The sequence below is a fragment of the Sipha flava genome, unplaced genomic scaffold (genome assembly GCF_003268045.1).
Source record: "Sipha flava isolate LNK unplaced genomic scaffold, YSA_version1 66_pilon_pilon, whole genome shotgun sequence".
In the NCBI taxonomy this organism is placed as follows: Eukaryota; Metazoa; Arthropoda; class Insecta; order Hemiptera; family Aphididae; genus Sipha; species Sipha flava.
The window spans coordinates 1,605,145-1,630,458 of record NW_020273606.1 but is presented as its reverse complement, the minus strand read 5'-3'; the positions used below and the strand labels follow the sequence as shown (position 1 = coordinate 1,630,458).

Sequence of the window (25,314 nt, the reverse complement as noted above, 5' to 3'; positions counted from 1 at the left end):
GACCAACCGTCAGCCGTCGAGGAGGGCTAATGCCATCTTCCGGAGACGACGACTCCGCCGTCGGTCATCAAACACGAGCAGAAAAGCAACGCGCCGCTTCCTGTCAATGCTCCTGTGCGCGACGACGACGACCAGAGAGCATAGTAGTACCGTCTCTATTGCCACCGGTCCGTCCGGAACAACGGGTCATTGATTCGGTCCTCCTCGCAACCGTTGCCGTCACCGCCGCCGTCCAGAAATCGTATCGAAATTCGCAAACACAATTATTATTATTTTCGCGTTGTACCGATCGTCTACGAGATTTAAATAGTAAAAATATATACGCACAACTTAAAGTTTGCATTAAATATATTTATAATTTTTTCTCTCTCTCTCTCTCTCTCTCTCTCTACACCCAAAACCCGCGCATTACAATTATTTTACACCCAACCGACGAACAAGAAACAAATCAATTTCCATTTGTATTATACGTCTGTATACGTCTCGACGTGTGAAATCCTTTTTCCATCCGGCCGGCACCGACGTACGGTTCGCGAGTGTCCACTAACCGTTGACGAAAGTCCAAAGTAAGTTAAAACCATATTATTATTAGTTCTTGGTGGTGGTGGTGGTGTATGTCTTATACTAATTATAGTATGTTGTCTTATAATATTTTAACATCGTACACGTAAAATCGTTGAATAATTTTTTTGTATCGAATCCGAAACGCTCGTCGAATACGCGGCATTTATTCAAATTTATCTTATTATTACTAGTGAATCGTTTCTCATTCGCATAGATCAGTTTATTGTTAAACTTTACGGTTTTAAATTCGCGTCATTTATTCGTACGCATTCACATTATGTTTGAAGGGTTAACGAGGGGTTTTAATTTTACGCGAAAAGAAAAATGTATCTTAACTGTTCTTAATCCGCAATGACCAGGCACAAAATACTCATGGACGCATTTAGTATTTACGTTGCACTTATATATTTATTTATAATGATAATTTCAGTCCGTTAGAAGCAAAAACGGATTAACTGTCTATTCCCATGCATCAATGACTACCATTTCGAGACGGACCGCGCCATGCGGTTGAGGAGACATCAACGACAGTTACACAAGAACAAATACTTGGCAATTTACGCATTTGGTTCCGTTGTTGAACAATATTCGAATTCTCGCTGACACTATAAAAAAATCAGACTTCGAATCCGAGATCGTCAACTATATATCATTATTCGTCGAGAGATTAGGAGGCACATCGATTTCTACAGGTAAATATACAATTTTACCTGCAGTATAATATATTTATAATTATTAATTTTTTTTTTTCAAATTAAACAATTGAATAGTATTTTAATATATATATTTATTAGTTTATTTTATACTATTCGGCATTTACAAGATAACGGTTTAAAGTAACGACAAAACGTATTAATAAAATCGTAAAAATTCATAGTTGAAATTTGATATCGTTACTTTATTAATTATTATTTTTTTTTTTTTTTCTCTTTTTGTAATTCAATACAATATATTATAAAAAATCCTCAGTTATTTTATTTGATATTGCACCAATAGTTAAATTAATTGTCTTTTTTTATTTTTGTAGATATTCGATTGTTACATAAATAATTAATTTCTACTTAACGACGTTTAACGGATAATTTAAATAAGTTTATTTAAAAATTTGCTAAAAATACATAATAAGAAACACGTAAATTATTTTTTTGATAAGCATCACACCATGGAAATTTATTTTAGATGGTCACTTTTAATGACCTTAGTTGCCATAATTGTAGACAGGAGAATGACCTATGGTTGTTTTTTTTACATAATTTGAATTCTTTGCACAAAAAAAAAATATAATTTTTACTATAAAACCTTTACTGTTGTTTACTTCTTAATTATATTTGTCAGTTCTTCAAATTTGCAATGATAATAGATTCCATATTATTTTTAAAAACATAAGAACAGTACAACAATATTATAAATATGACTAAAATTATTAATACTTAATAAGACATAAAGAAAATAATAATATAAAATATAAAATATATTCACGTATTTTTAAAATAATTTTAGATGAATAACACAAGACGTATATAGTATATAAAATAAATAAATAAATAAACATTATAAATGTACGTATTGGTATTATATAAATAAATTTAATAACATCCATCAACATCATCCAAATATCCATATCAAACGAATTATCTACGGTTGATTTTTTTTTATTTTCAATACTTGGTTGACGAGAAAATACAGATATTAATAATGTAAACCAAAATGTCTGTATACAATATGAATAAAATACCATCTTTATTTTATTAAAAAAATTTTCTAGTAACTAAAAAATAATCAATTTCGTTATATTTAATAATTCTTTGCGGCCCGGGTTCATACACCTCGTCAGTCATTGGTTACAAAAATAATAGCTCCCCCGCATGTATACTTTTTAAGATAAGATATAATCTAATAATTATGTAAAACAATAGAGGTACCTACCTGAAATATAGTTGACCGATTAGGTAATACACTATTTATTATTTAATGGAAACATAAGTGTTATTTAATAGTAATTTATTACTCTGGTATCGGTATGTTCTAATTATAAATTAACTTAGTAAAGCAGAAATAAAGTGATGTATTTCATTAGTGTCAACCAATTCACTATTTATATTTACGACACTTATCTTATTTGTTTTTCGTTATCATTCATTAACTTACTTAATGTTTCTTTTATTTTACCAACAAGATATTTATATTATACATTTTGTTAAAGTATAGGTATAACAAATAAAAATGCATTAAAATTATATTTTCTTTAAATATTCAGAATAAACGATTTTAAATTATAAAAATTAAATAATACATTTGTAAATATTTTTTTTTATAATCCTACTATAAATTAATCCTTTTCTGTACATTTTAATTGTTTGTGGTTAAATCTTTTTTACTATTTCATATTTTATTTTTCTATTATATTTTCTAAATTATGTTCGCATTCAATACGAGTACATGAGAAAACAATAAATATGTTTAGTGCAAATTGTACGTATTAATTTTCCAGTAAAAAAAAAAAAGAATTAAGAAAATCTTATAATGATTGTCAACTAAAATAATTTACGTATAATTTAAAAAACGAAAAGTTACATTAAAAAGATATATTTTTTTTTATACTACAAATATAATCAAATAGAAATAAATAATGGATAGTTACAAAATCAAAATGTTTAAAATTTCAAGTAGATTTAAAAATTGAATGAGTACAATTTCGGACCATTCAAATATTGGAGATATGACTCAATATTTCTTATAAAATTATCAAAAAGTTGTTCAATTCGATTAAAAAAAAATAAGGCAAATATATGTTGGAAATTTACTTACTAGAACAATTGTTTTAAAAATGTATTCCATCGTTGTTTTAAATAATAATAAAAGATTTAAATAACAAAAAATAGATACCCCCTGGATAATTTTTATTCGCCTTTACAATTAAAACAATATGAACTGCCATCAAAATAGTATTTACTTTCTAATTACAATTTGAATAATCAAGAACAATATAATAATATACACTTTAATGTGATCTATAATTTAGATTGCACTAGTTTGCACATTTTGAATACGGTTTCGGTGAGCGACAAAATTAATTTAAACTCGTAGATAAAATACATTCGATCACACTGTTTCAATATTTAATTAATTAATTTATCGGTCACCCAATTAACACAATTCGTGTGCACTGGTTAATAATGCATATCTGTATTATTTTTTAATTATAATACTCAATCGAGTACAGGTATTGAATAAGATTTCTCTCGTACTGCGGAGGAAAGTCATGTACTTTATTTAATGACTATATATTATTATGTACCCGTGTGACATCCGCGTTCAGTTATGAATCAATAAACAGTCACCGAGTACAAGATAGATTACGATTTATTTCATAGTGAAGACAAAAACATACAGTGAATGCATTTTACACCGTGTATCAAAAAGGTCTATAATAACAGTCATCGTCTCAATATTATTATATTAAAACTAGTTGAGAGGTTGTAAACGTTATTGTTTAAATAATATAATACCTGCGTTAAGACAATCATCTTTAAAGCATTAAGTGTTTTTTGATCACCTATAAAAAACTATCGTTTTAAATGTTATAAAACTTAAACTTGTATACATTTGTATCGCAATCGTTTGCTATCGAACAGTTATCTTCGAATTTATGGTTGACAATCCAATTCTTGACATCATATTATACTGCAGTTTATTATATATATATAACTTATTACGTTTAAGTCAAAGTATACCTAAGAACTATAGGTTCCGCGGTGTCCCACGAATTAATAGGTTGGCAAATTTTCGAGTTACATTTACGGATTATTTTTTTATACAACATGAATTTGTCTTCGTCATCGGCATCTAGTGATTTAACGACCGGTCACTGAACTATGGTTCAGATATTTTTTTATTTTATTTTTTGTTATATCTACCGGAAAAAACAACTAAAAGCCGTTCCAAATCTAAAATCACGAAAGCCCTAAACGCGCGATCGAAGTGAATTCGTCTCGTTAAATCTTCCAGACCGATATAGTATTTCACGATATAAATCGGTATTCTATCCGAAGCGTACAAAACCGTTGATTAAGCCCCATTCCGTTTAAAGCGTGTTTAATCGCGTTTGTAAAATTCGCAATTGGCATACACGGGCTAAACACGAATTAATTTGTTCAACGAAAAAAATTTCACTAAAAGGGGGTCTTCCGTTGTACCGCCATAGCGGTAGAGTCTATATGCATGCACGCATATTGAAAAACTCGCGGGAGTGTATGTGTGTGTGTGTGTGTGTGTGTGTGTGTGTGTGTGTGTGCGTGGGCGCACTCGTGAATGGTTAATAACAGTTCATTGTCGGTAAAATTAAAAATGCTCGACAAATAAAACGTTAAAAAACACCGAAAAAATACAATGGGAATCGAAAACAGTTGTAAAATGTACATCTGCCATAAGTGTTTCTGTAAAAATAAAAACATCATCCGTCAATAAATTAGCCAGTCAAACATAGTATATATATATGTCCTACGGTGAATAAAAAAAAAAAAAAATCGCGGATTGTATAACGAAAATAAAATGATACAGTAGTGTAATGATGATAGTAATAATAAAATGTTGGGTGTTCGAGAATCTAGTCAAACAGGATTACACGCTGACCGTTATTCACCAACTCATGTCCGTTATTACACACGTAATATCTTACACCGGACGAGAAACAACTATACTCGTTACTTACATATTGGAAATCCTATACGTATATACTGCACGTACGATAATTACAAGACTATATAATAACGTTTAATTATACTCTGCCAGCGACCACGGTCGACGCTGGTCGTGAAATTCAGCGCTGAGATGGAGCCAATGAGAATTTCTTACCATTTTTTTCCGATGCCACTTTTCATCTCCGCACCGCGGAAGTATCCCACTATCATGTGGGCTGCGGAAGACACACGTGCCCCGGGGCGATTGTAAACTCCGCCAGAATATCGGTTAAGATAAAAAGGTAATAAAAGGTCTAATGTAAACTTCGTCAGTTTTTTTTGTGTTTTGTCTGTGAATCCTTTCATAGTCATCTAAGAAATGAATTTTATATAAGTCAACCGAATGTTTATATTTTTAATAAAGTTCTTACCGAAATTCAAACTCATACTTATGTAAAATTAAATGACATATCTCAAGTAAATAAGCTAAAAAATTGGAAATAAAAAAAAATGACAGTGTTACAGGATGCTATAAATAGATACACTAATGGAGTAATACAGACTTAGAATATTTACAAATTGTATCTCATCGTTTTAGTTTATATACACGACATAACTATATATTTTTGAATTCTTAGTTATAACGATTATTTATTATGATTTTTTTACTACGATTTAAATATTTAATGTGAACGATATGATATTATATTATTTTATAATTTATTTTTAATAATATATCATATAAATTTTACACTACTACTTGATTTTCTTCACCGGCGGAGGTTACATGAACCAAATTTCACCTGTTTTTTTTTTTTTTTTTTATTTTTCTGACGGAGTTTACATGTGCCCGTGCCCCGTGCCACCCCGACCGGGTCAAAACTACGGAAACAATAACCATTTCGTAAGGGTACGCGCGACGCGTAAAACCAATGAAAACCGTTGAAATCGAACAATCGAATCCCGACGAATCTCGCGGTGGAAAACGCGCAGCGAAATTCGATGTACGCGCACGTATATCACAGCGGAGAATCATCGGCTCCCCGCCTTTCCTCCGCACCCGCTCGCCGTCGGCTCGGAACTCTGCGGACGACAAACGGTATTGGCGTTTTCGTGTCTATTGTACACAGTACCGTGTACGTATATAGTATTTCGTATACATACGATTTCAGTGCGACCGCGACTTGCTTCGTAACGTTATACATGACTGCGCCAAGAGGACCGGACACGACCCAACGGCACAAGGTCATTGAGATTTCTTTTCGACGTGTACCGTTATGATTTACACTGCGGTTGCGCTGCGACGACGGTGTCCATACGGCAACAACAATATTATCTCCCTAGTAATAAGATTTACTTTACGCTATCGTGGACCGCGGTGGTCGCGACACGCACACGCGTGCCTACACATACGTGCGCAGCTACACGTATATATTATGTTTTTGCGAAAACGGACAACACGCGCCCAAAACCTATCACGACCTGGTCATGACGATAATATTGCATATAATAAAAACACGTGCATGATGCTTTAAAAACGCGAATGGTTGAAACGGCGGACTTTTGGCTCGGCTATTTCGTTGGTTTCGAACAAAATTACGTATAAATATTGTATATACTGCACGTGCATACGTACGGAACCGCGTGTCCTAATATTATATTGTTATATACACTCTCCAAGTCAGTGTAAATATACGAACATGGTACACTGACGACGACGAATATAACATTATCACGTCGTACGAGTTTGTAATTTTATGAAAATAATAGTATAGTTATTAAAAAAAAATAAAAAATGTACGACGATGTAAAAAAAATTTGAAACTTTTTGACTATCGGGTCTTAGTCGTGCAGATAAAATTGTTCACCTTCGATGCTACGCTGTATATCTGCAAGAATGCCTATTTTAATGTCGAATTACGTTTGTACGTAGCAATACATTTCAAACCGTTTACGTGAACTGAATACTTTATTTAAGTATGTCAAAAAACAAATATTTAACAGCATTCTGTGTCCCAGAAATACCAGTATGGAATAAGGGAAATACTAGTTACCTACCGCAATAGGATATATGATAATATGTACGAAAATCCAAAACACTGTATGAGTCAGTAATTCTAGTGAACGTTATGCAGTCATTTGCATGCATGTATTATTATTTATTAGATATTAAGCCTTACGCCCATACACAACTGATATAATAAAAATGATTAAACTGTTCGTCGAATTATCGATTTCTAAATTCAAGCTGAACTTACGAAACATTTTCAATACGAACCTACACATGTTGCGAACCCGGATTTAGCACAAGTTCTGCTATATATATATAGAACGTTATTAATACTTCACCTAAACGCCGACCTCTATCCACCGAAAAAAAAAAAAAAACATTTTATTTTTTTCGTTTCAGTGGAAATTGTTACTTTATATAAACGGTCCTATCCCAAAACCCGTCTCTGTACACATGCTTTTTACTAAAAATCTTAAACTCTAAGATAATACGGAGACGTGTTTGTGTGCATGTGTATATGGAAAAAACAACATTAAAAACGGCTCGACTGGGAGACTTGAACGACCATGCATTTTCAACTACTCAAATTCATAGCGTTTTTACCTTGTCATAATTCGATGACATGTAGTGTTTCGTTTGATTTTCGGTTCATCTTATTGTGTTGATAAAAAAAAAATAGATATTAAAAAAAACCTCCAACGCTCTATTATAATTTGTCACACACATATGACACAGCATTGATAATAGATAGTATTATAAACAATCATCATTTGTATAGTGTATCATGCTCATAGTCAATGGTTTAAATCTGATGATGATTTTCGAACATGACTGTACCAATAGAGAACCATAGATTCTCGGGAAGACTAGCTGTTCATCGTCGAGTGTTAAAAAGATCTGGGTGATGGGTTCAATGTAATAATTCGCTTTTATGGCGGGTATAACATGTAAACTATAGTGTAGTATACATTCACTTGGTAGATACTTACTATAAATCGTATTTTTTACTCTCCCGTTGCACGTCGAAAACAGACAACTGTGTGTTTATAAATTAACATTTTTAACGGTCACGAGATCGAATTTTATATATAATATGGTGCGTATAAAATATTATATCTATATTATAACTATATAATCACTAGCTGCTTCGATACGTATTCATTACTGTTCTGCGAGTACAAGCATACATCAGGCATTGTGGTATTTTTAACATAATGACGTTTCAAACGGTATATTTACAAATCAGTTATAATTATTACACGAGCGCTTCGATTATTGTTGTTTCAACATTATTCGAAAACTAGGAAAGGACTTTTGGTCTGGATGTACGTCGCTGTTGTACTATCCGAACGGGTACACGTAATTATTCTACTTTTTCGCTGGCAAACGGCTCGCCTTCTTAATTATTAGTCTCTCCTCACGGATCTCGTGCAGCAAACGTAGGTATATCCATTAACATTCCAAACGATCACATATATTTGTCCCACAACACCAGTTCGCTAGTATCTTGTTGATTTATTTACAGAGAATATTCTGCTTACTGGCGGAGAATGATAAAGAAAAGAAAATTAAATTACGAATAAAATTAATGTTAAAACAATATTAAGAACACAGGATATATTTTTAATTTTGTTTGTAATATCTCAGTTCACAGGCAATCGATAATATTTTTGGTTTTTTCCTTAACGTTCCTGCAGGTACTGTTAACTTAATCGCAAATTCTAGAGTTTTGATTTAATTCAATAATTCGATTTAAAACTTTAATTTCAACAACTCAAACAGATCGTTATCGACGAATAAAATTTCTTTTTGACTTCATTAATTATAAAATTAATATAAAATAATACAATTAATTAATATAAAATGAATTGTATTATCACGATTTTTTTTTTTTAGAATAGTGTCTATATATACCCATATATAATCTACCTGCCAATGGATAACAATTTTTTCAGAATCGCATTCGTATTATACGTAATTTATCCCACAAAAAGTTATTTATTTAACGTTTTCAAGAAAATTAATAATACCTACATTTTTTCTACACGTGCATAATATGCGATTCAATCATAATACCATTTCTTAGCGGATAACTAATTTTTCTGTGCTATAACTTGACCGCAAAAACAAATTAGTATTCATGGGGTCATTCCTGCTAGTTGTTAAACGTTTACAGTTATGTCGTCTCTCATGAAACACAGACGACAGAAATTGCTAAATAATGCTAATTCGTGACTCAATATCCAAAAATATTACTGGCGTGGTTGCTTGCATTTTTCTCGCGTTAATTCCGAGTAGGAAAAAATTTTAAACACGTATGTGACGGAAGAAACTTTCACCGTTCTTAACTGTTGACCTAGAAACCTAATGGACATAATATTCGACCTATGCGTCGTAATACTCATAACATGTACCAGCGTTACGTCTAGTTTCTGTGTTTCCGGTGTATGCGGTTGTATCCGCAAAACGTTTAACGAAAAAGTGACATAAAACGCATACACCCGTGTGGGTTATGTTTTATGCGTCATGTTTAACGTAAACTATAAAGTTTTCTAAAAAATTTCCACGATCACGAACTCGCTATTATTCATCAGAGAGGAATCCAAAGCTCGCGTAGAAAGCATAATATGGAAAGTATAATAGCGTCGATCGTGGATGAATTGGTAAACAATGACTACGTGCATTACACTCTAGAGTCAAGATAGTATAACATATTATGTCTTTTTCTCACACCATCTGACCTGTGCGTGTACCATAATGCTCAAGGCACAATACACTCCTATAATTCATACTAACGGGGTACAATTGTCCGTAGATAATCCAATTTATTTAATTCGACTATTGTTATCCAAACGACAATAATGACCACGTAGAACATGTACCGCCTTCGACAACTATTACCCGTATTAAAACGTTTTATTCCTATTCTATATGCGTACATAAAGCCGAATAAAATCGTATACGCACAAGTACATTTCGCAAATTCATACTACAACGAACGTCTGATTCGAATGGATAGTTATTTATTTTTCAAGTTTTTTTATACTATAAGTGTACAAAGCCACATTTTCAACTTTCGGTGTTCTTTATGATTTTCTGCCATAGTTTTGGTGGTCTAGAAATGATAGCATGCGCACACAATTTTTCAAACTACCAGTCGGGAACCAATATATCATTTTTGAAATACGTGATGCACATATATTGTCAATTAAAACTTATGGCTTACGTTAATTCTATCAATATCTATATAGTCGATGCGTTATTTATGAATAGTTGGTTGGATACAGGTTTTATAAATCGTGTACCTGTTGTTGTACGGTAGATTTTTTTCCCGCAATTTGAATTGCTAAAGTTATTCATTATACATAGATAAATGTTTTCGTAATTCAATTTTGCTCATAAAAAGTATTGCTGTAAATAATAATAAACTATTCATATACGTTTTTTAATAATTTCTTTATAAATCAAATCTAAAATTATACCGTGCTGAACTGAGAAAAAAATTACGCTATTTAAAATGATTAAATTGGACACATCTTCCTCGTAAATGTATAAAGCACTTCTTTATAATTATACATAAACCTTATGTTTCGGATTCAGACGATACTGTACACATTTTTATTATCTACTATCTAGTATCAGCTATTCTAAAAGTAATTAAAATTGTTAATAAGTAGCGCATAAAATCATTTTTCGTAGGTAGTTTACGTTTGAAATGAGCGGTGACGAAATACAGTTTTTATTCATTGACCGCTGCGATAAGGGTGTCCATCAGGGGTTGCTAGTAGATAGCACATACTAAATATTTTAAAGTGCATTACAACAACGTGAATGTTTTACCTTTTTTCGATTTCACAGTGCACATCTAAGATCTAAACATAATTTAATAATTAACGTACCTCTCAGTACAGTACACCGTATACAATATTATTAAAAATACATTTATAAAGCACTTAAAATAAATCAAATGAAATACAATGTTTTCCGTACGTCTTATTTTCGACATTCTTCTTTACGTCATCCTTTAGATTGTATCGGACGGACGGACATCCCTCTGAGAATCAAAGTGCGTTTTTAAAATGAAAATGACAAGAAATTCACAAATACCTATACAGTGTCCTACATAATTAATCCATTGTTGTGCGCACACGCTCTGGTCCTAGAATATTATAAAACCATCCAAACACAATTAGTACGACATACGGGTGCATACGTAGATACAGAAACACCGTACACGGTTTTACCATAGCGATAAGTTTCGAATATGCACAGTGACATAATAATATGGGCCATGTGCCACGGTGAAACACATATATTAATAATTACAGTAATATCCCATCTGCGGTTTCGCCTTTGTTGCTATTTTACGCGATTGACATTATAATAGTATGCGTACCACCTATCTAATACCTGTCCGTATACATATTTATTTTTTGCGTTTTTTTAGTTTTTAAGTGTTCGAAATAATGAAATATTATGAGTGTACAATGTACAATAATAGTACATACTTTTCTTTGCCTTCGTGGCGATAGTTTTGTACTTTTAAAGTTATCGATATTAGTTGCAACACTTTTCTTGTCGATTTTTAACACTCGTCTGTGCAATATCTGAGTATGTGCAGAGGTTACTTAGTTGTTGTATAAATATATTTGTGCTGTGTTCGAACTATTCCGTAAAATGTAAAATATATCGAGTTGTAGTAGTTATAACTTCGATTCGATTGAGTCGAATGAAAAAAAAAAAGATTGTCCTATTTTCAAATTCTTCGTCGCAGTAGAACGATGTATATATAGACTTACATTTTACGCATGGTTTAATTCCTAATGTAAAAAGATTAAGGATGCAATTGATTTTCCGCTAGATATTTTTTATACATCTATGACGCATTATTTCTCAGAAATAGTCCACCAAGTTAGTTTAAAAAAATTATTCACATGTTTTAAACAAAGTGAATTTGTATGGTGTGAACAGAATGATACTTCATCCTCGTTGGGTATTTTTCAAGATTGAAAAACATTCGAACACGATTTTGATAATTGTTATGGTTTTAAGACACAACTTACCTGTCGCAGTATTATTATAGGTACAAATGTGAAGTAAGCTGTTACAGTGTGTTATAGTACGATGAAACTTTGGTGCCATGAGACTTAAATACACGATTATATATATTTTTTCTTCCGCCATCACAAATTGCGCGAATTGTATATGAACAATAGTTATTATAATTAAGCGTATTAACCATTAGACAAAATGTAACTTTGATAGTGTATAGTGTACGAAAAAATTATTTTATTTTTACGGCCTTTTATACATACTACAATGGAAAAATACTTGACAGTTGTGTTGGCTATGAACAATGTAGATTGTAAACAATGTAACTCGGCGGAGGCTTTATGTTCTCCAATTTAGTTAAAGTTAATATGATTTATTAAAACTATGTATGAAAACTACATGTCTTAATGTATATTTTGTGTGTTGTACATTACAAAAATTTCGTTTATGCGTCAAAAGTAAAAACGTTAATTCAATAAGATTCAAAAGTACTACAACTATAGGAAGATATCGGGTCAATCAGTTTATTACGAATATGTAAACATTATATTGCACTGTCTTAAGACAAAACGATAGGACCTCCGGTATCCAATATTATTATTTATTTTCTTTAACTTGACACATATAATTATTTATTTACAATCTATAAAATACGCCTACGTTAATATCCTAAAAAATAATTAGTACTAAAATATTTTATTACACCGTAGTACTTAAGTTATTTTACTTGGGCACTTCACTATTCTAAATATTAAGTAATGGTATATTATTATTACCTATTATCTTAGTTGTTTTGAAAAACCTTACAAGTATAAATAAAATTTAATCAATAAATATTGTATTTATAAATATGTACGAGTCTATACCCAATTAAAAAACAGATTGATGTCGAAAATAGGTACTAGACGTAATCACCCACTAAATTAAATCATGGGCAATTGTATGATATAACCTAAAACTATATAATAGTATGTTGTAGAATGTTTGATTGAAATGTTTAATTGTATACTTAGAATGAAGAGTCATGGCAATTGTTCACCAATGAAGTCCTCATCCGATAAAACACTATTATTTATGATCTACATGGTTGGAGTGATCATCAGCAATAGTTTGGTGAAATCCTATCCCTCATGGGACACACAAAGCACAATAACAGGTAAGCGACTATGCAGAAATAACTTTATTATTAGAAATTTAAAATGTTGCCAATGTTACAGTTAGCATATTATATACGGGTAATTAAGTATGCCTACATTTACTTTTAACAATTCAAATTACATATCAAATAGTTATCACAACTATTTTACAATTAAAATATTGTAAATTCGACTTATAATTTTTTTTAACTTTAATGATTAGATTAATTACATCATAATAGTTTTGGAAAAATTATACATCAAAATTCAAGCAAATATAAATAATAAGTATTTTGGCACTGATAAAAATTAAAGAAAAAAATATATTACGATATAATTATACGGACGTTATTTTTTTTTTCTTCTTAACGCATTTGATCATCTAACACTAGGTCGTTCACCTTGGTCAAAATATACTATGAATAATGTTATAATTACATTTCTTATTCTTATACCTCATACTATTTTAAACCGTTAATAAGGTATAACACATAGCTAGTATCTGTAAAAACAATATGCGTGTGCATAATTTTAGTCTATGGAAATTTGAAATAAATTTGTATTCTTTTAAATGTATTTTTACAAACTACTTTTTTGTTAAACGTTAACCATTATTAAAAGGAATTTACTATGTTAAAACTGTATTAAAACTTTACGTACGAGTATATTATATAACCAATTATGATTACATTAAAAATTTGAGATTTTAAGAAGGTATTAATACAATTTATGAATTAATTCTCAAAGATTATAATTTGATCTCTAATCATGTTTAACATTTTTGTTGAGGGTCTTTTATAAATAAATATTTTAAATAATAATATATTGTTAATACATTTAACTTTTAAGTTGAGTTAAAAACAACAGTTTCAAAAATGACTAAGTATAAAACTTTGCTATAAAAAAATTTATATTTTTTTAAATAAAATCCATACTTATTCAATCTGAAACTATCTCTTTTAGTTCATAGTTAATTCATAATAACTATAGTAGTATAAAAATTTTGTTAATAAACTATGTTGTTAGTATATTATGGAAATATTTTTATCATAGTTAACTGTACATCATTTTTACTTCGTCGTTTAATTCAAAGTAAAACGTGTTCATTTAAAAATTATAATTAATAGCATCTACTATATGAAAGTTTAATAAATTAGTAACATTTAATTTACTCTTAGGCTTAACAAATTTATTAACTAATATCAGTACAATGGTCACTTGTCTGTCAATTTTTAATGAATATATTACAACATGGTTTTAAAAGTCGTGTATTCACCGTTTTATCCTCTTGTACACTGTCTATTTTATCATCCCGTTTACAATGATATAAAGATTAGAATAATAGTAATAAGAATAATATCATAACTTCATATTCAATTCTAATTTCTAAATAAAAATTATTTTAGACACAATTTTGAATTTATATTTAAATCACGCATGTAAATTACACTTCTACCATGCCTATGCAAGGTGTCTGACACAATTATGTTGTAGATGATTGGATTATTTTTAAATCATAAAAATTATAAAATAATTTATTTTAAAAATAGGTTAGTTTATACTTTGATGAAAAGTTTTATAATCTATTATTTTAACAGTTAGTAAATTGTGATAAAATAAATTGTATACAATTTCTAAATATATAAATAGGAAAATATTAAATTATGATATAAATTGTATGGGATCCATATGACTATGTGTAATATAAATTGAATTATACTAAAAAAGAGTAAGAATTGTTTTTTTTTAGTTACTTTTAGTTTTGTCGAAAAAAATTACGAAAACAGAGGTACAATTCTCCAAGGCTAGGCAATTCAACAATTTTTTTTAACTCGTTAAGTTATTTTAAAATAATAAAGTTAAGTTGAATTAAAAGTTACTTATACTTTTTTTCATTAGCTCGTTAAGTTAAAAGTTAATTTTGAAAAAAGTAACTTAACTTAGTTTAAAGTTAAAATTTTCTAATTTGTAAAAATAAAAAATTGCACATATAATATTAGTATTTTTATGCTCAAGAAAATTACTGGGGAAATTTAAAATGCTACATAAAAGTATTAACTAGCTAATTAATAACTATTAATAACTAATTAATTAATAAAGAAATAGTTAACTTTCACAGAAATATAATAAGCTAATAAAGTAATAAACTAATAACAATATATATTATAAATTTTAACGAGATGTGAACAGACCACATGCTAGTTGAATAATGAAATTAAATTGGAAATTATAACACAGTTGTTTTGTGATTAATGCCCCATTGACACTCGCTCTCATGGTATTTACTATTTTCACAGAATATCTTAGGATTTTCATGGGTTTATAGTGTTTATACAATAACAATGTTATAAAAATATAATATTAAAATATATCCCATATAATGACTATTAAAGTTATTTTTCATATTATTTTCGTTTACAGGAAATTCATATCAAAATAGTAAATTTTAAATTTACTAAAAACCTCATTTAATAATTTGCATTATTCTTTGTACTAAAATTAATTTAATTTAGATACTTTTAAATAAAATTAACTTAAAGTTAACACGTTAATCTTAAAAAAAAAAGTAACTTAACAAGTTAAAAGTTAATTTGTAAAAAAAGTAACGAGTTAATTAACTTAATTAAAATTAACTCACGTTTTAACTTAATTTTAACTTTTAACTCGTTAATGCCCAGCCTTGCAATTCTTAAAAACAAACACTCGGCGTTTTAATAATGTTGACCGAGCAACCTTAGTCGAATCAAAATAATGTATTATTATCATTTGTAACTTGACTTTTTGTTGAACGCTATTTAACAATTATCATTTTTGATTGGAACACCTTACCTAGGCAGAATCATTTAGATTTCATTTAACATATGAAGGATAAAAATGTTTTAAAGGTACTTAAATACAATATGTATACAACATGTAATGTAACGAGTTTTTAAGAAAGTGTCATCATCATGGCTGATGACACTTTCTTTAGTAACAACTCATACCCATCGTAGGTATACATCGTATGTAATAATAGAGTGAATAATAGTCCTAGGAAGGAATGAATAAACGGTGTTAACAGTTAGGAATGAGTCATTAGGTCGGTACTACCATATGTGCACTCGCGCGTCTATGATAAATTCTTCGTAATTTTCGTCGACGAAATCGTATACGCCTGGTTTATCTATCAAAATCTCGGCGGACGTTTCGATTGTTAATTTTAGCAAATCATAGTTGTTTAATTTATACATCAATACATCGTTTGATCATGTCTGAAGAGTGCGTTATCTGTGTGACCTGATCGACATTATGCGCGAACAGTTCATTAAAACTCGTGTTCAGATGGCGTGCCTACGGAAGTAACAACCACCGAGTGCCGGTAATACCGCGTGCTCTGCGGTGACGCGCGTTCGACGTCGACGGTCCCGCGCTAGAAAAATCGGATTGTAGGAGAACAATATTAAAGAACGATTTTCGGAATTTTCGAAAACCGAAAACCCAATAGCGACCGGCGAGGCCAATCCAATACAGTGTCGACACGCAGTTCGTTTAAACATTGTGACACGCGCCGCGTCTATAATGCGCAACGATAATACGTGTATCCGCGGACCTAATATTATAATTTACAGCGATCGAACTCTTAAGTAGAACGTCAATCGTCTTGCATTTTTATTTCTCTCGGAAGCAAAGTAAAATCACGTTTGATACACAACTATGCGGACAATGCAAGCTGAACATTGGCGCATACATTAAAAAACTTGTTTTTCCACTACCTTTATAGGTACGGGTTTGTTTTTTTTTTTTTTTTTGTGGGCACAATACAAGACAAGATAACTGTTAATCAAAACATACACACAGACGTACAGACACGCACACACACACGCACGCACGCGCGCGAGCGCACACACACACATACACGTACGTACACATAAACACACACGCGTGCGCCAACGCTTGAGCTGCGCGCACATTATGTATATATTACACTCTCAATCTACTGACCTACAAACTAGCCAGACACAACTGTAGCCCATTGTCTACTCCAACACGTTGTGCAGTAGTCAGGATGCCTATGCGCATCGCCCATATTACTACACTATTATGTGTGTTTTTCGGATATTTATCATAAAACACTAAAACACAATGTTGTAATAACGCGCGCGCATCCAACACTGGCCTAATTTAAGGCACGGGAACCGCATTCTTCCCGCGGTCGGAAACCCGAAAATTCGTTATTGCTTTTATTTTTCCTTCCCGTTTTATGCCTCGCGAACCGAAAATTGTCTACTTCCTTACGTACCATCAACAATGTTTGTATATTATAGTACGTTACTGTGTCTGAATATGCCATACGATAAATAAATAGCAAAACGTTCCGTCTATTACATTCAGTGACCGATATAACGTGATTAAATATTAATCGGCGTAGTTTTAATTTCATCTCGGTTAAATCACACATTGATCGAACCCGACGAATTATTTTTTCCTATATCGTACGTTCGTTTTTAAAAGCTTAATTTTACCATACGCCATTGCAATCGAAATTGGTATTTAATAACATTATTGCACACTCGATATTTATAACTATATACACTGTCTGTTTTTTTTCGCTTACTTTTATTTGGTACGTTGACGACGTTTATATTTCTATACAATCAAAAAAATATATATAAATAAAAAAAATATATCACAATGGAGTAATATGATACATTATACAACCATTGAGATACATATAAAAAAAACTAATTCAAGAAAAAAAAATTAAACTTGTTTTGATCCTATATAAATCGAGCATGTGTATTATATAGGTTCGTTACAAACAAGTAAAATAAATTTATAAAGAATAATATAATTGTTTTAAACGTTAGGATCAAAACAAAGTTGACTATAATCCATAATCTCGTATTAAGCGGTACCGCACGGACGAGATTAAATATAAATGTGTGTTTTTATCGAAACAGTTAAAACGATTCGTATAACTTACAGATTTTTTAATAATTTAATTAAAAAGTATATGCATTTAATTTGACACCCAATTATTCTCTGGAAAAATGTAATGGTGATTATTTTCCTTAAAAGACGCCAGGGGCGTCATTTGAAGGGGGGCAGACTATGGCAAATACCCCATTCTAAGAAAATTTAAAAAAGTGGGAAATTCTTTGTCTAATGATCAAATGCTAAAATCGGTAAATAGTAAAATTTAATTTACTATTTTGTACTCAGAAATCAGATAATATTCTCTTTTAAATACACGTTCACGGTTTATTAAAAGTTTGGAAACACTGGCTCCTTCCCAGTTTATGACAATCGTTATTACGCGAACCTTATTAACTTAATTTTCGGTATATATTTCTAAATATGTGATATTTATAAAACCGTTTTCGTGATATCGATACCATAAAAATTTAGCTCATAATCTATAAAAAACCGTGAAAATCATTCCTATTCACCCCAAACTACGGTAGATTATATTTGAAACACGATTTTGTGTTTTTATAAATAAGTTCTGCGAAGTATTAAATATACAAATATAAAATTGTAAGTATTTATTTGATTAGATTTATATTATTATTCAATTAAACCTATTGATAGGTAACTTATAACCTATAGGACAAGTAAATTAATTAATGTTTTACTACCTATCTTTAATGTTATTATTTAATTGGGTAAATTGAAACATTTCATGTTCTTTGTTTTTCATTATGACATCATTATTCATTAGTAATCCTTATATGTTTTGTTTCGAAAAAATATTTTATTGATAATATATCGCATGGGCGTATTTTAGGGGGGGGGTGAAGGGGCAATCCCCCTCAATCCATATTTAAAGAATTTATTATATGTGAGATACACAATTCAAATTTTTTTAATGTGGATCATTTTATAACGAAATCAAATTACGCGTGGCTGTGAATACTGAATTGGGCTTTTTGTCGGGTCCATATTTAGTGAAAAATCAATTAAAATACAAGCGTAACTTTCAAAAAACAGACAGGTGTTAAAAATAATTACACAACATTCGATTCTAAAAGGATCCGACATTAGATTAAAAAAAAAAATAAAAACCATAAATATTAAGGACTCACTTGATTTAAATATTACCAAAAATTATATTTGTAAATTTCGAGCCTAAATTAAAGAAAAAATTTGAGTTGCTCCTCCAAGAAGTAAATCTAAATACGCCCCTGTTGTATCGTCCATAAATATTAAATATTTAAATATATAGGTAACCATAATTTTTTAAATATTATGAAGTCGGCAAATTTAATCAGTTGCCTTCCCCTTTCAAAAGTTGAAATGACGCCCCTGGACGATGCGTTCTATTCACACAATCAACAGATTTCTATTAATAATTTAACATTGATAATTTATTACAAACTTCGCCGTTTCTCGTACCTCATATTTAGTATTTTTATCAGAACAATTTATTATAGTTTCATAATTTTTAATGGTTGTAAAAATGTTTTCGAGGGCTAATGCAGAACGCATTCGCACGCGAATCACACACATTCCTCAGACCTTATAATTTATAATTCAGTAATCCTATGTAATATAGAATTCCAGCAGCGTACTGGAGGCCGATACTGAAGATTGGCCTCCAGATTCGTACATATTTAAACAGTGTAACCAGCGTTAATTCTCTAGGACACCGCGTCCGTTATCTGGAGCTTATTCACATGTTTACCGCGCGTAACCCTGTGGAAAATCGCCGCTCTAAATAATTAAAACAGAGTATACCGGAATCGTCGTTTAATTGCTTACGATCAAATATATATGTATGAATTGGGTAAATATGCAAAACAAATTTCGTTTAAACGCTAAAACATGATTTCCTAAGATCCGAACCATTTTTATACGTATGATCAATAACAAAATGCATTCTTGAAGTTTGCCTGCACGTGCTTACGGTGCCTGCACATAGATACGCCACTGTCATTGTAAAGCGCGTAAATATCGTAATGATATGACGGATCCGGTTGACATGAACGACAATCAGGAACATCCGTAGACAAACCGCTCTCGTTCGCCGCTTGCCCGTTAGACAAACAACAGGTGTTGTGCGTCGGACGCGCCAATAATGTTCTTCTCACGATTAACGGTGTTGCTCCGCAGATTTCGGACGGAACATCAGGCAGCTGCCGTGCGTGAGCCGGAGGACCGGCGAGACGGGCGTTTGCATGTTCGCGTACTCGTGCGCCAAAGTGAACGGCACGCACCTGGGCACTTGCATCGATCGGTTCTACTTCGGGAGCTGCTGCAAGACCCAATCGAACGCCGACGTCGAGGTCAACGAACCGGACAATTACCTGAACAACATGGACAACGACGTGGTCGGTCCGCCGGCGACGGCGTCGTCCAACATCAAAATCGGCGCGCAGCACTCGACCACCACCGACAGATACGGCGCTCATAGCTCGCCGACCACCACGTTTATGTCTTCTTACAAGCCCACCGCCCAATTCGCCGTTTCGTCGTCGTCCACGTCGTCTACCACGTCCACGTCCACGTCCAGAAACCAGTACACCGAGCACGCGCCGTCGACGGTTACCACGGGCACGGCCAGGCCCACGGTCACGTTCGCGAGCAGCAGCACACCGGGTTCGGTGTCGTCGTCGTACACGACCACGATATCACATTCGACCAAGCCCATACCCTCGACCACGTTTTCCACGGCCAAGCCCGCGGTGAAGCCCAGCTCGTACAAGCCGCCGGTCAAGGACCCGGTGTTGTCCACCGTCCAGAAGCCCAAGCCTCAGACCGCGAGGCCGACCGTCCAGTTCAGCGTGCCCAGCTCGACCGCGTCCAACACCGTCGTGTACTCGCCCGGCCACGAGACCACCAGACCCGCCGCATCCACGAGCTCTTACACCACGCCGCGTCCATCCAACTCCACGACCAACGCCGCGCTGTCCACGTCTAGGCCTGCGATCAAGCCGTCGAGCACTACGTACAAATCGACTACACCGGTGTCGTCGTCCCCGTCGCCGTCGCAGACGTCCGCGTCGTCTCCGCAGAAAGTCAAACCGCACACCACAGCTAAGCCAACGGTAAAACCGAAACCGTCTTCCTCCGCCAAGCCCGCGGAACATTCGTCCACCGCCGCTACCGAGTTCGTTACGGGCTCTTCCTACGCGACCCGTTCGACCGTGGAGAACGTCACCCAAATAATTGCCAACTTTTCCGCGACAACCGCCGCGATGAACAGCCCAACGATCAGCGGTTACACGTCACCGCATTACGGCAGTACCACCGCCGTGACGTCTACCTCGCCCACGTTGGTCACTTGGACAACTCTCGACAAAGTTCCCGTGGTACCGTCCGAGAGCACGAAACCACCGAACCGTGAGTTATCAAATTTTATGTAATTTGTTAGAAGATTAAAAAATAAATGTAAAAAAAAATAAAACGTTTCCATAAATGTAATCGCTCTTTCAGTGACGTACAAGCCATCGTCAGGCGTCGACGGTTCAACGCTTCCTTCCTGGGTCAAACTTCCTGCGGTTGAAACGCATGAGCCGAACGCTTCAGGAACACCGTACAAAGAAAGTACCACTTATCCGTACTCCTCAACATTGATATCAAAGCCGAGCACTGTCCAGAGCATATCCGACAACGACATCGCTATGGCCACAAATAACGTTGATACAAGCACCAATAGCGTACACTATTCTTCGAGTACACTATCTATGCTAATGCCAACTTCAACATCAACAACACCAACAACAACAACAACGACCACTACTACTACAACTCCTCCGCCGACAACAGTAACAGATTCTGTTGAAGCCGCAAACGCTCCACTGAACATGTCCAACTATAAAGACGGTAATTAATTTCGATGCGTATTAATATGAAATGTACTAACTAATCTCATGTTTTCGTTAAAATCAAGTTTGCGGTAGACGACTGTTCCCTACAGCTAGAATTGTGGGAGGTGAAAAAGTTTCATTCGGCAAGTGGCCGTGGCAGGTAAATTGATTCGCACGTGAGAAATAAAAATAATTACTTTTTAATTAATAATAATTTTTTTTTAAAAAAATAAAAGATTTCGTTAAGACAATGGAGAACGTCTACATACTTACACAAATGTGGAGCAGCGTTATTCAATGAAAATTGGGCGGTAACTGCTGCACATTGTGTTGAAAAGTAAATACATATTGCCATATAAAATACATAATAACATGTTTCCACAATAAAATGTGTACTTACCAAATTGTCTTTATGATTGCTTAGCGTCCCTCCGAGTGACTTACTACTTAGGCTTGGTGAACACGACTTGTCTGTAGAAGAAGAACCTTACGGCTATGAAGAACGGAGAATACAAATCGTCGCCTCGCATCCGCAGTTCGATCCGAGAACTTTTGAATATGACTTAGCACTTTTGCGATTTTACGAACCAGTCAAGTTCCAGCCCAATATCATACCTGTTTGCGTCCCAGACGATGATTCAAACCATGTAGGGTCTTCTGCTTATGTCACAGGATGGGGAAGATTATACGAAGGTAATATTTTCAAAAAACCGCTAGAAAATCAATAAATTATAAATTTATAACAGCATAAAATATTTTGTTACTTCCACTACACAAAAATTATAATTTTTCCGCAAATTTTAAATCCAAATAGTAAAACGTATTCCAGTGTTAAAAGAAAAAAAATATTTAAACGATAATTAATACGATTAATTTATTATGGATGTTTATTAAATCGAACAATTTGTGATTTATAATGCAGTTAAGAAATAATTTTGACTATCACCGAGAAAACGTATATAATTGATTTTAATTATTAGTATTAGATTTCTTGGCCTGAATTAACCCGACAAGGCAAAAAATGATTGTTAATCAAATATTGATCAATGATGTAGAGTAAATATTTATCATTGATCGGGTTTTATTTAAATTAATTTAAACAATCAACGTACTTAGACGTATTTCATAAAAACGTTTTTAAAACTATTTGAACCAAAGAATTAATCTTATAACGTATCATACGTATCATTGTGATATTATATACCTAATTAAAAAAAAAAAAAAATTATCATTGTTCTCTATATAGACGGACCTTTACCCAGTGTTCTACAAGAAGTGACAGTTCCTGTGATTAACAACTCGGTTTGCGAAACCATGTACCGCGCAGCAGGATACATCGAACACATACCAGACATATTTATTTGCGCGGGTTGGAAAAAAGGAGGTTTCGATTCGTGTGAAGTGAGTACAGCGATCGATTATTATTGTTTTTGTGTTATTATTTTATTGCGAGCAGTTGGATGGTAAATTGAAAAATGCTATGCACTTAGGGTGATTCCGGTGGCCCGATGGTAATTCAAAGACCCGATAAGAGATGGATACTGGCCGGTATCATATCGTGGGGAATCGGTTGCGCCGAACCAAACCAACCCGGCGTGTACACGAGAATTTCAAAGTTCAAAGACTGGATCAATCAAATATTGCAATTTTAACGGACAGAAAAAACAACAATCAACATTTCCCATCTAAAACTATCGAGTCGACCGGGTACGCGGCCTCAAATTTTAGACAATTTCGTTTGTTCCTAATGCTTATATACAGTACTCATATGATTTTTTTTTCGCACGACTTGCAACAAAAGGACGTCGTGCGAGTTGGTCGGTCCAAGTGTTATCGATACAGTTTGAATAATAGTCTCTCACTTGTTCGTACGCTTATTGCTATTAAGAGATGTTTTATTTACGGTGAATACTGCAGTCTCCATGTAATATATAACATATACGTATCACTGCAGACTATTACGTTAACGGACGCAATTTAATAGAAGTTCTTTTTAGATATATTATTATATTGATTGACATACGCCGCATATTGTGTGCCCGGTCTTGACTCGATATGTATGTACGTATTACACATTATTAAACACGTAGAAGTACGTTCGTCTTTAATCTATTGAATTGTCCATCAGCGTAATACTTTGCAGAGACCTTCACGAATTGATTATGTTACGAAGGACACAATATTGTTACGACATATACAACGTTCTTTTTATTTCAAACACATAAAAATATTTCAAATTTCATATAATTTTTTTCGTTTCTAGTGTTAAAAAAATATCATTAGTGTTAGTTTTGAATCTACTTCGAACAAAATAAACTCCGATTCAAAATAGCGTATAATTAGCAAAAATTTTGTTTAATAGTAATCCTACACGTATTAGGCATAGCTTAAGTTGAACATAATATCATTTTATTTTAATCGTAAACATTACGAGATCTTAAATTATTATTGCAGTCCTCTAACAAGTTTTTGCGCTTTTACAATGACAAAATAATGATTCTGTTATCATTTGACCAATGGTCAAATACCAAATGGTATGTTAAATTTATAATTATCTACTTAAATCATGTATAACAGTCAGTTTTCAATTTTAAGCAAACGAGGTATACATGTTTTTTGGACACATTTTTAGTTGATTACATTTTTTTTTTTTTTTTAATAAAATCACATTTATGCATAATATATTTGCTTAGTGGCGTGACGAGCTCCAAAATATCTTCTCGCTACGGAGCAATCATTGTTCAAGATTTATCTTATGATATGATTATCCTGTGATATAGCACTGCTCTATTTCCATTATGTTCTATTCGCAAATATTTAACAGTTATACATTTTATGCCTAATTGATTAATTGTGTATACATATATTTATTGTTGAATGCTACCGCAAGTACAATTTACCATTAACACTTAACTGATATATCATTTTGAAAACCGAAACGTAATAGTTTTTAATTTTCTTTTAAAAGTATATATACGAATATGAGTATATATACATACAAAATATGTCTCTTATTATGGAGTCTTAGCTCAAATATTTGAAGGTGTTATTTTTTAATTATTTATACTAAATAAACAGGAATA

The 25,314-nt window shown here is 32.5% G+C and overlaps 1 protein-coding gene across 1 annotated transcript; it reads left to right on the top strand.

Annotated features, from left to right (window-relative positions):
• LOC112691731 (serine proteinase stubble-like) lies at positions 1-25,314 on the top strand. Its single transcript, XM_025566103.1, has 10 exons — positions 1-566; positions 995-1,256; positions 13,320-13,462; positions 20,535-21,764; positions 21,858-22,247; positions 22,315-22,391; positions 22,468-22,568; positions 22,656-22,924; positions 23,478-23,632; positions 23,722-25,314. Exons 3-10 carry the CDS (start codon positions 13,321-13,323, stop codon positions 23,881-23,883), a joined length of 2,526 nt encoding a protein of 841 aa, XP_025421888.1. The 5' UTR covers positions 1-566; positions 995-1,256; position 13,320; the 3' UTR covers positions 23,884-25,314.

Bases quoted from the DNA above. Each gene is read 5' to 3' on its own strand.
- LOC112691731 (XM_025566103.1), top strand. From the start codon at position 13,321: ATGAAGAGTCATGGCAATTGTTCACCAATGAAGTCCTCATCCGATAAA. The intron at 21,765-21,857 runs GTGAGTTATCAA...TCGCTCTTTCAG, and splicing joins GAGCACGAAACCACCGAACC to TGACGTACAAGCCATCGTCA. The intron at 22,925-23,477 runs GTAATATTTTCA...TTCTCTATATAG, and splicing joins ATGGGGAAGATTATACGAAG to ACGGACCTTTACCCAGTGTT.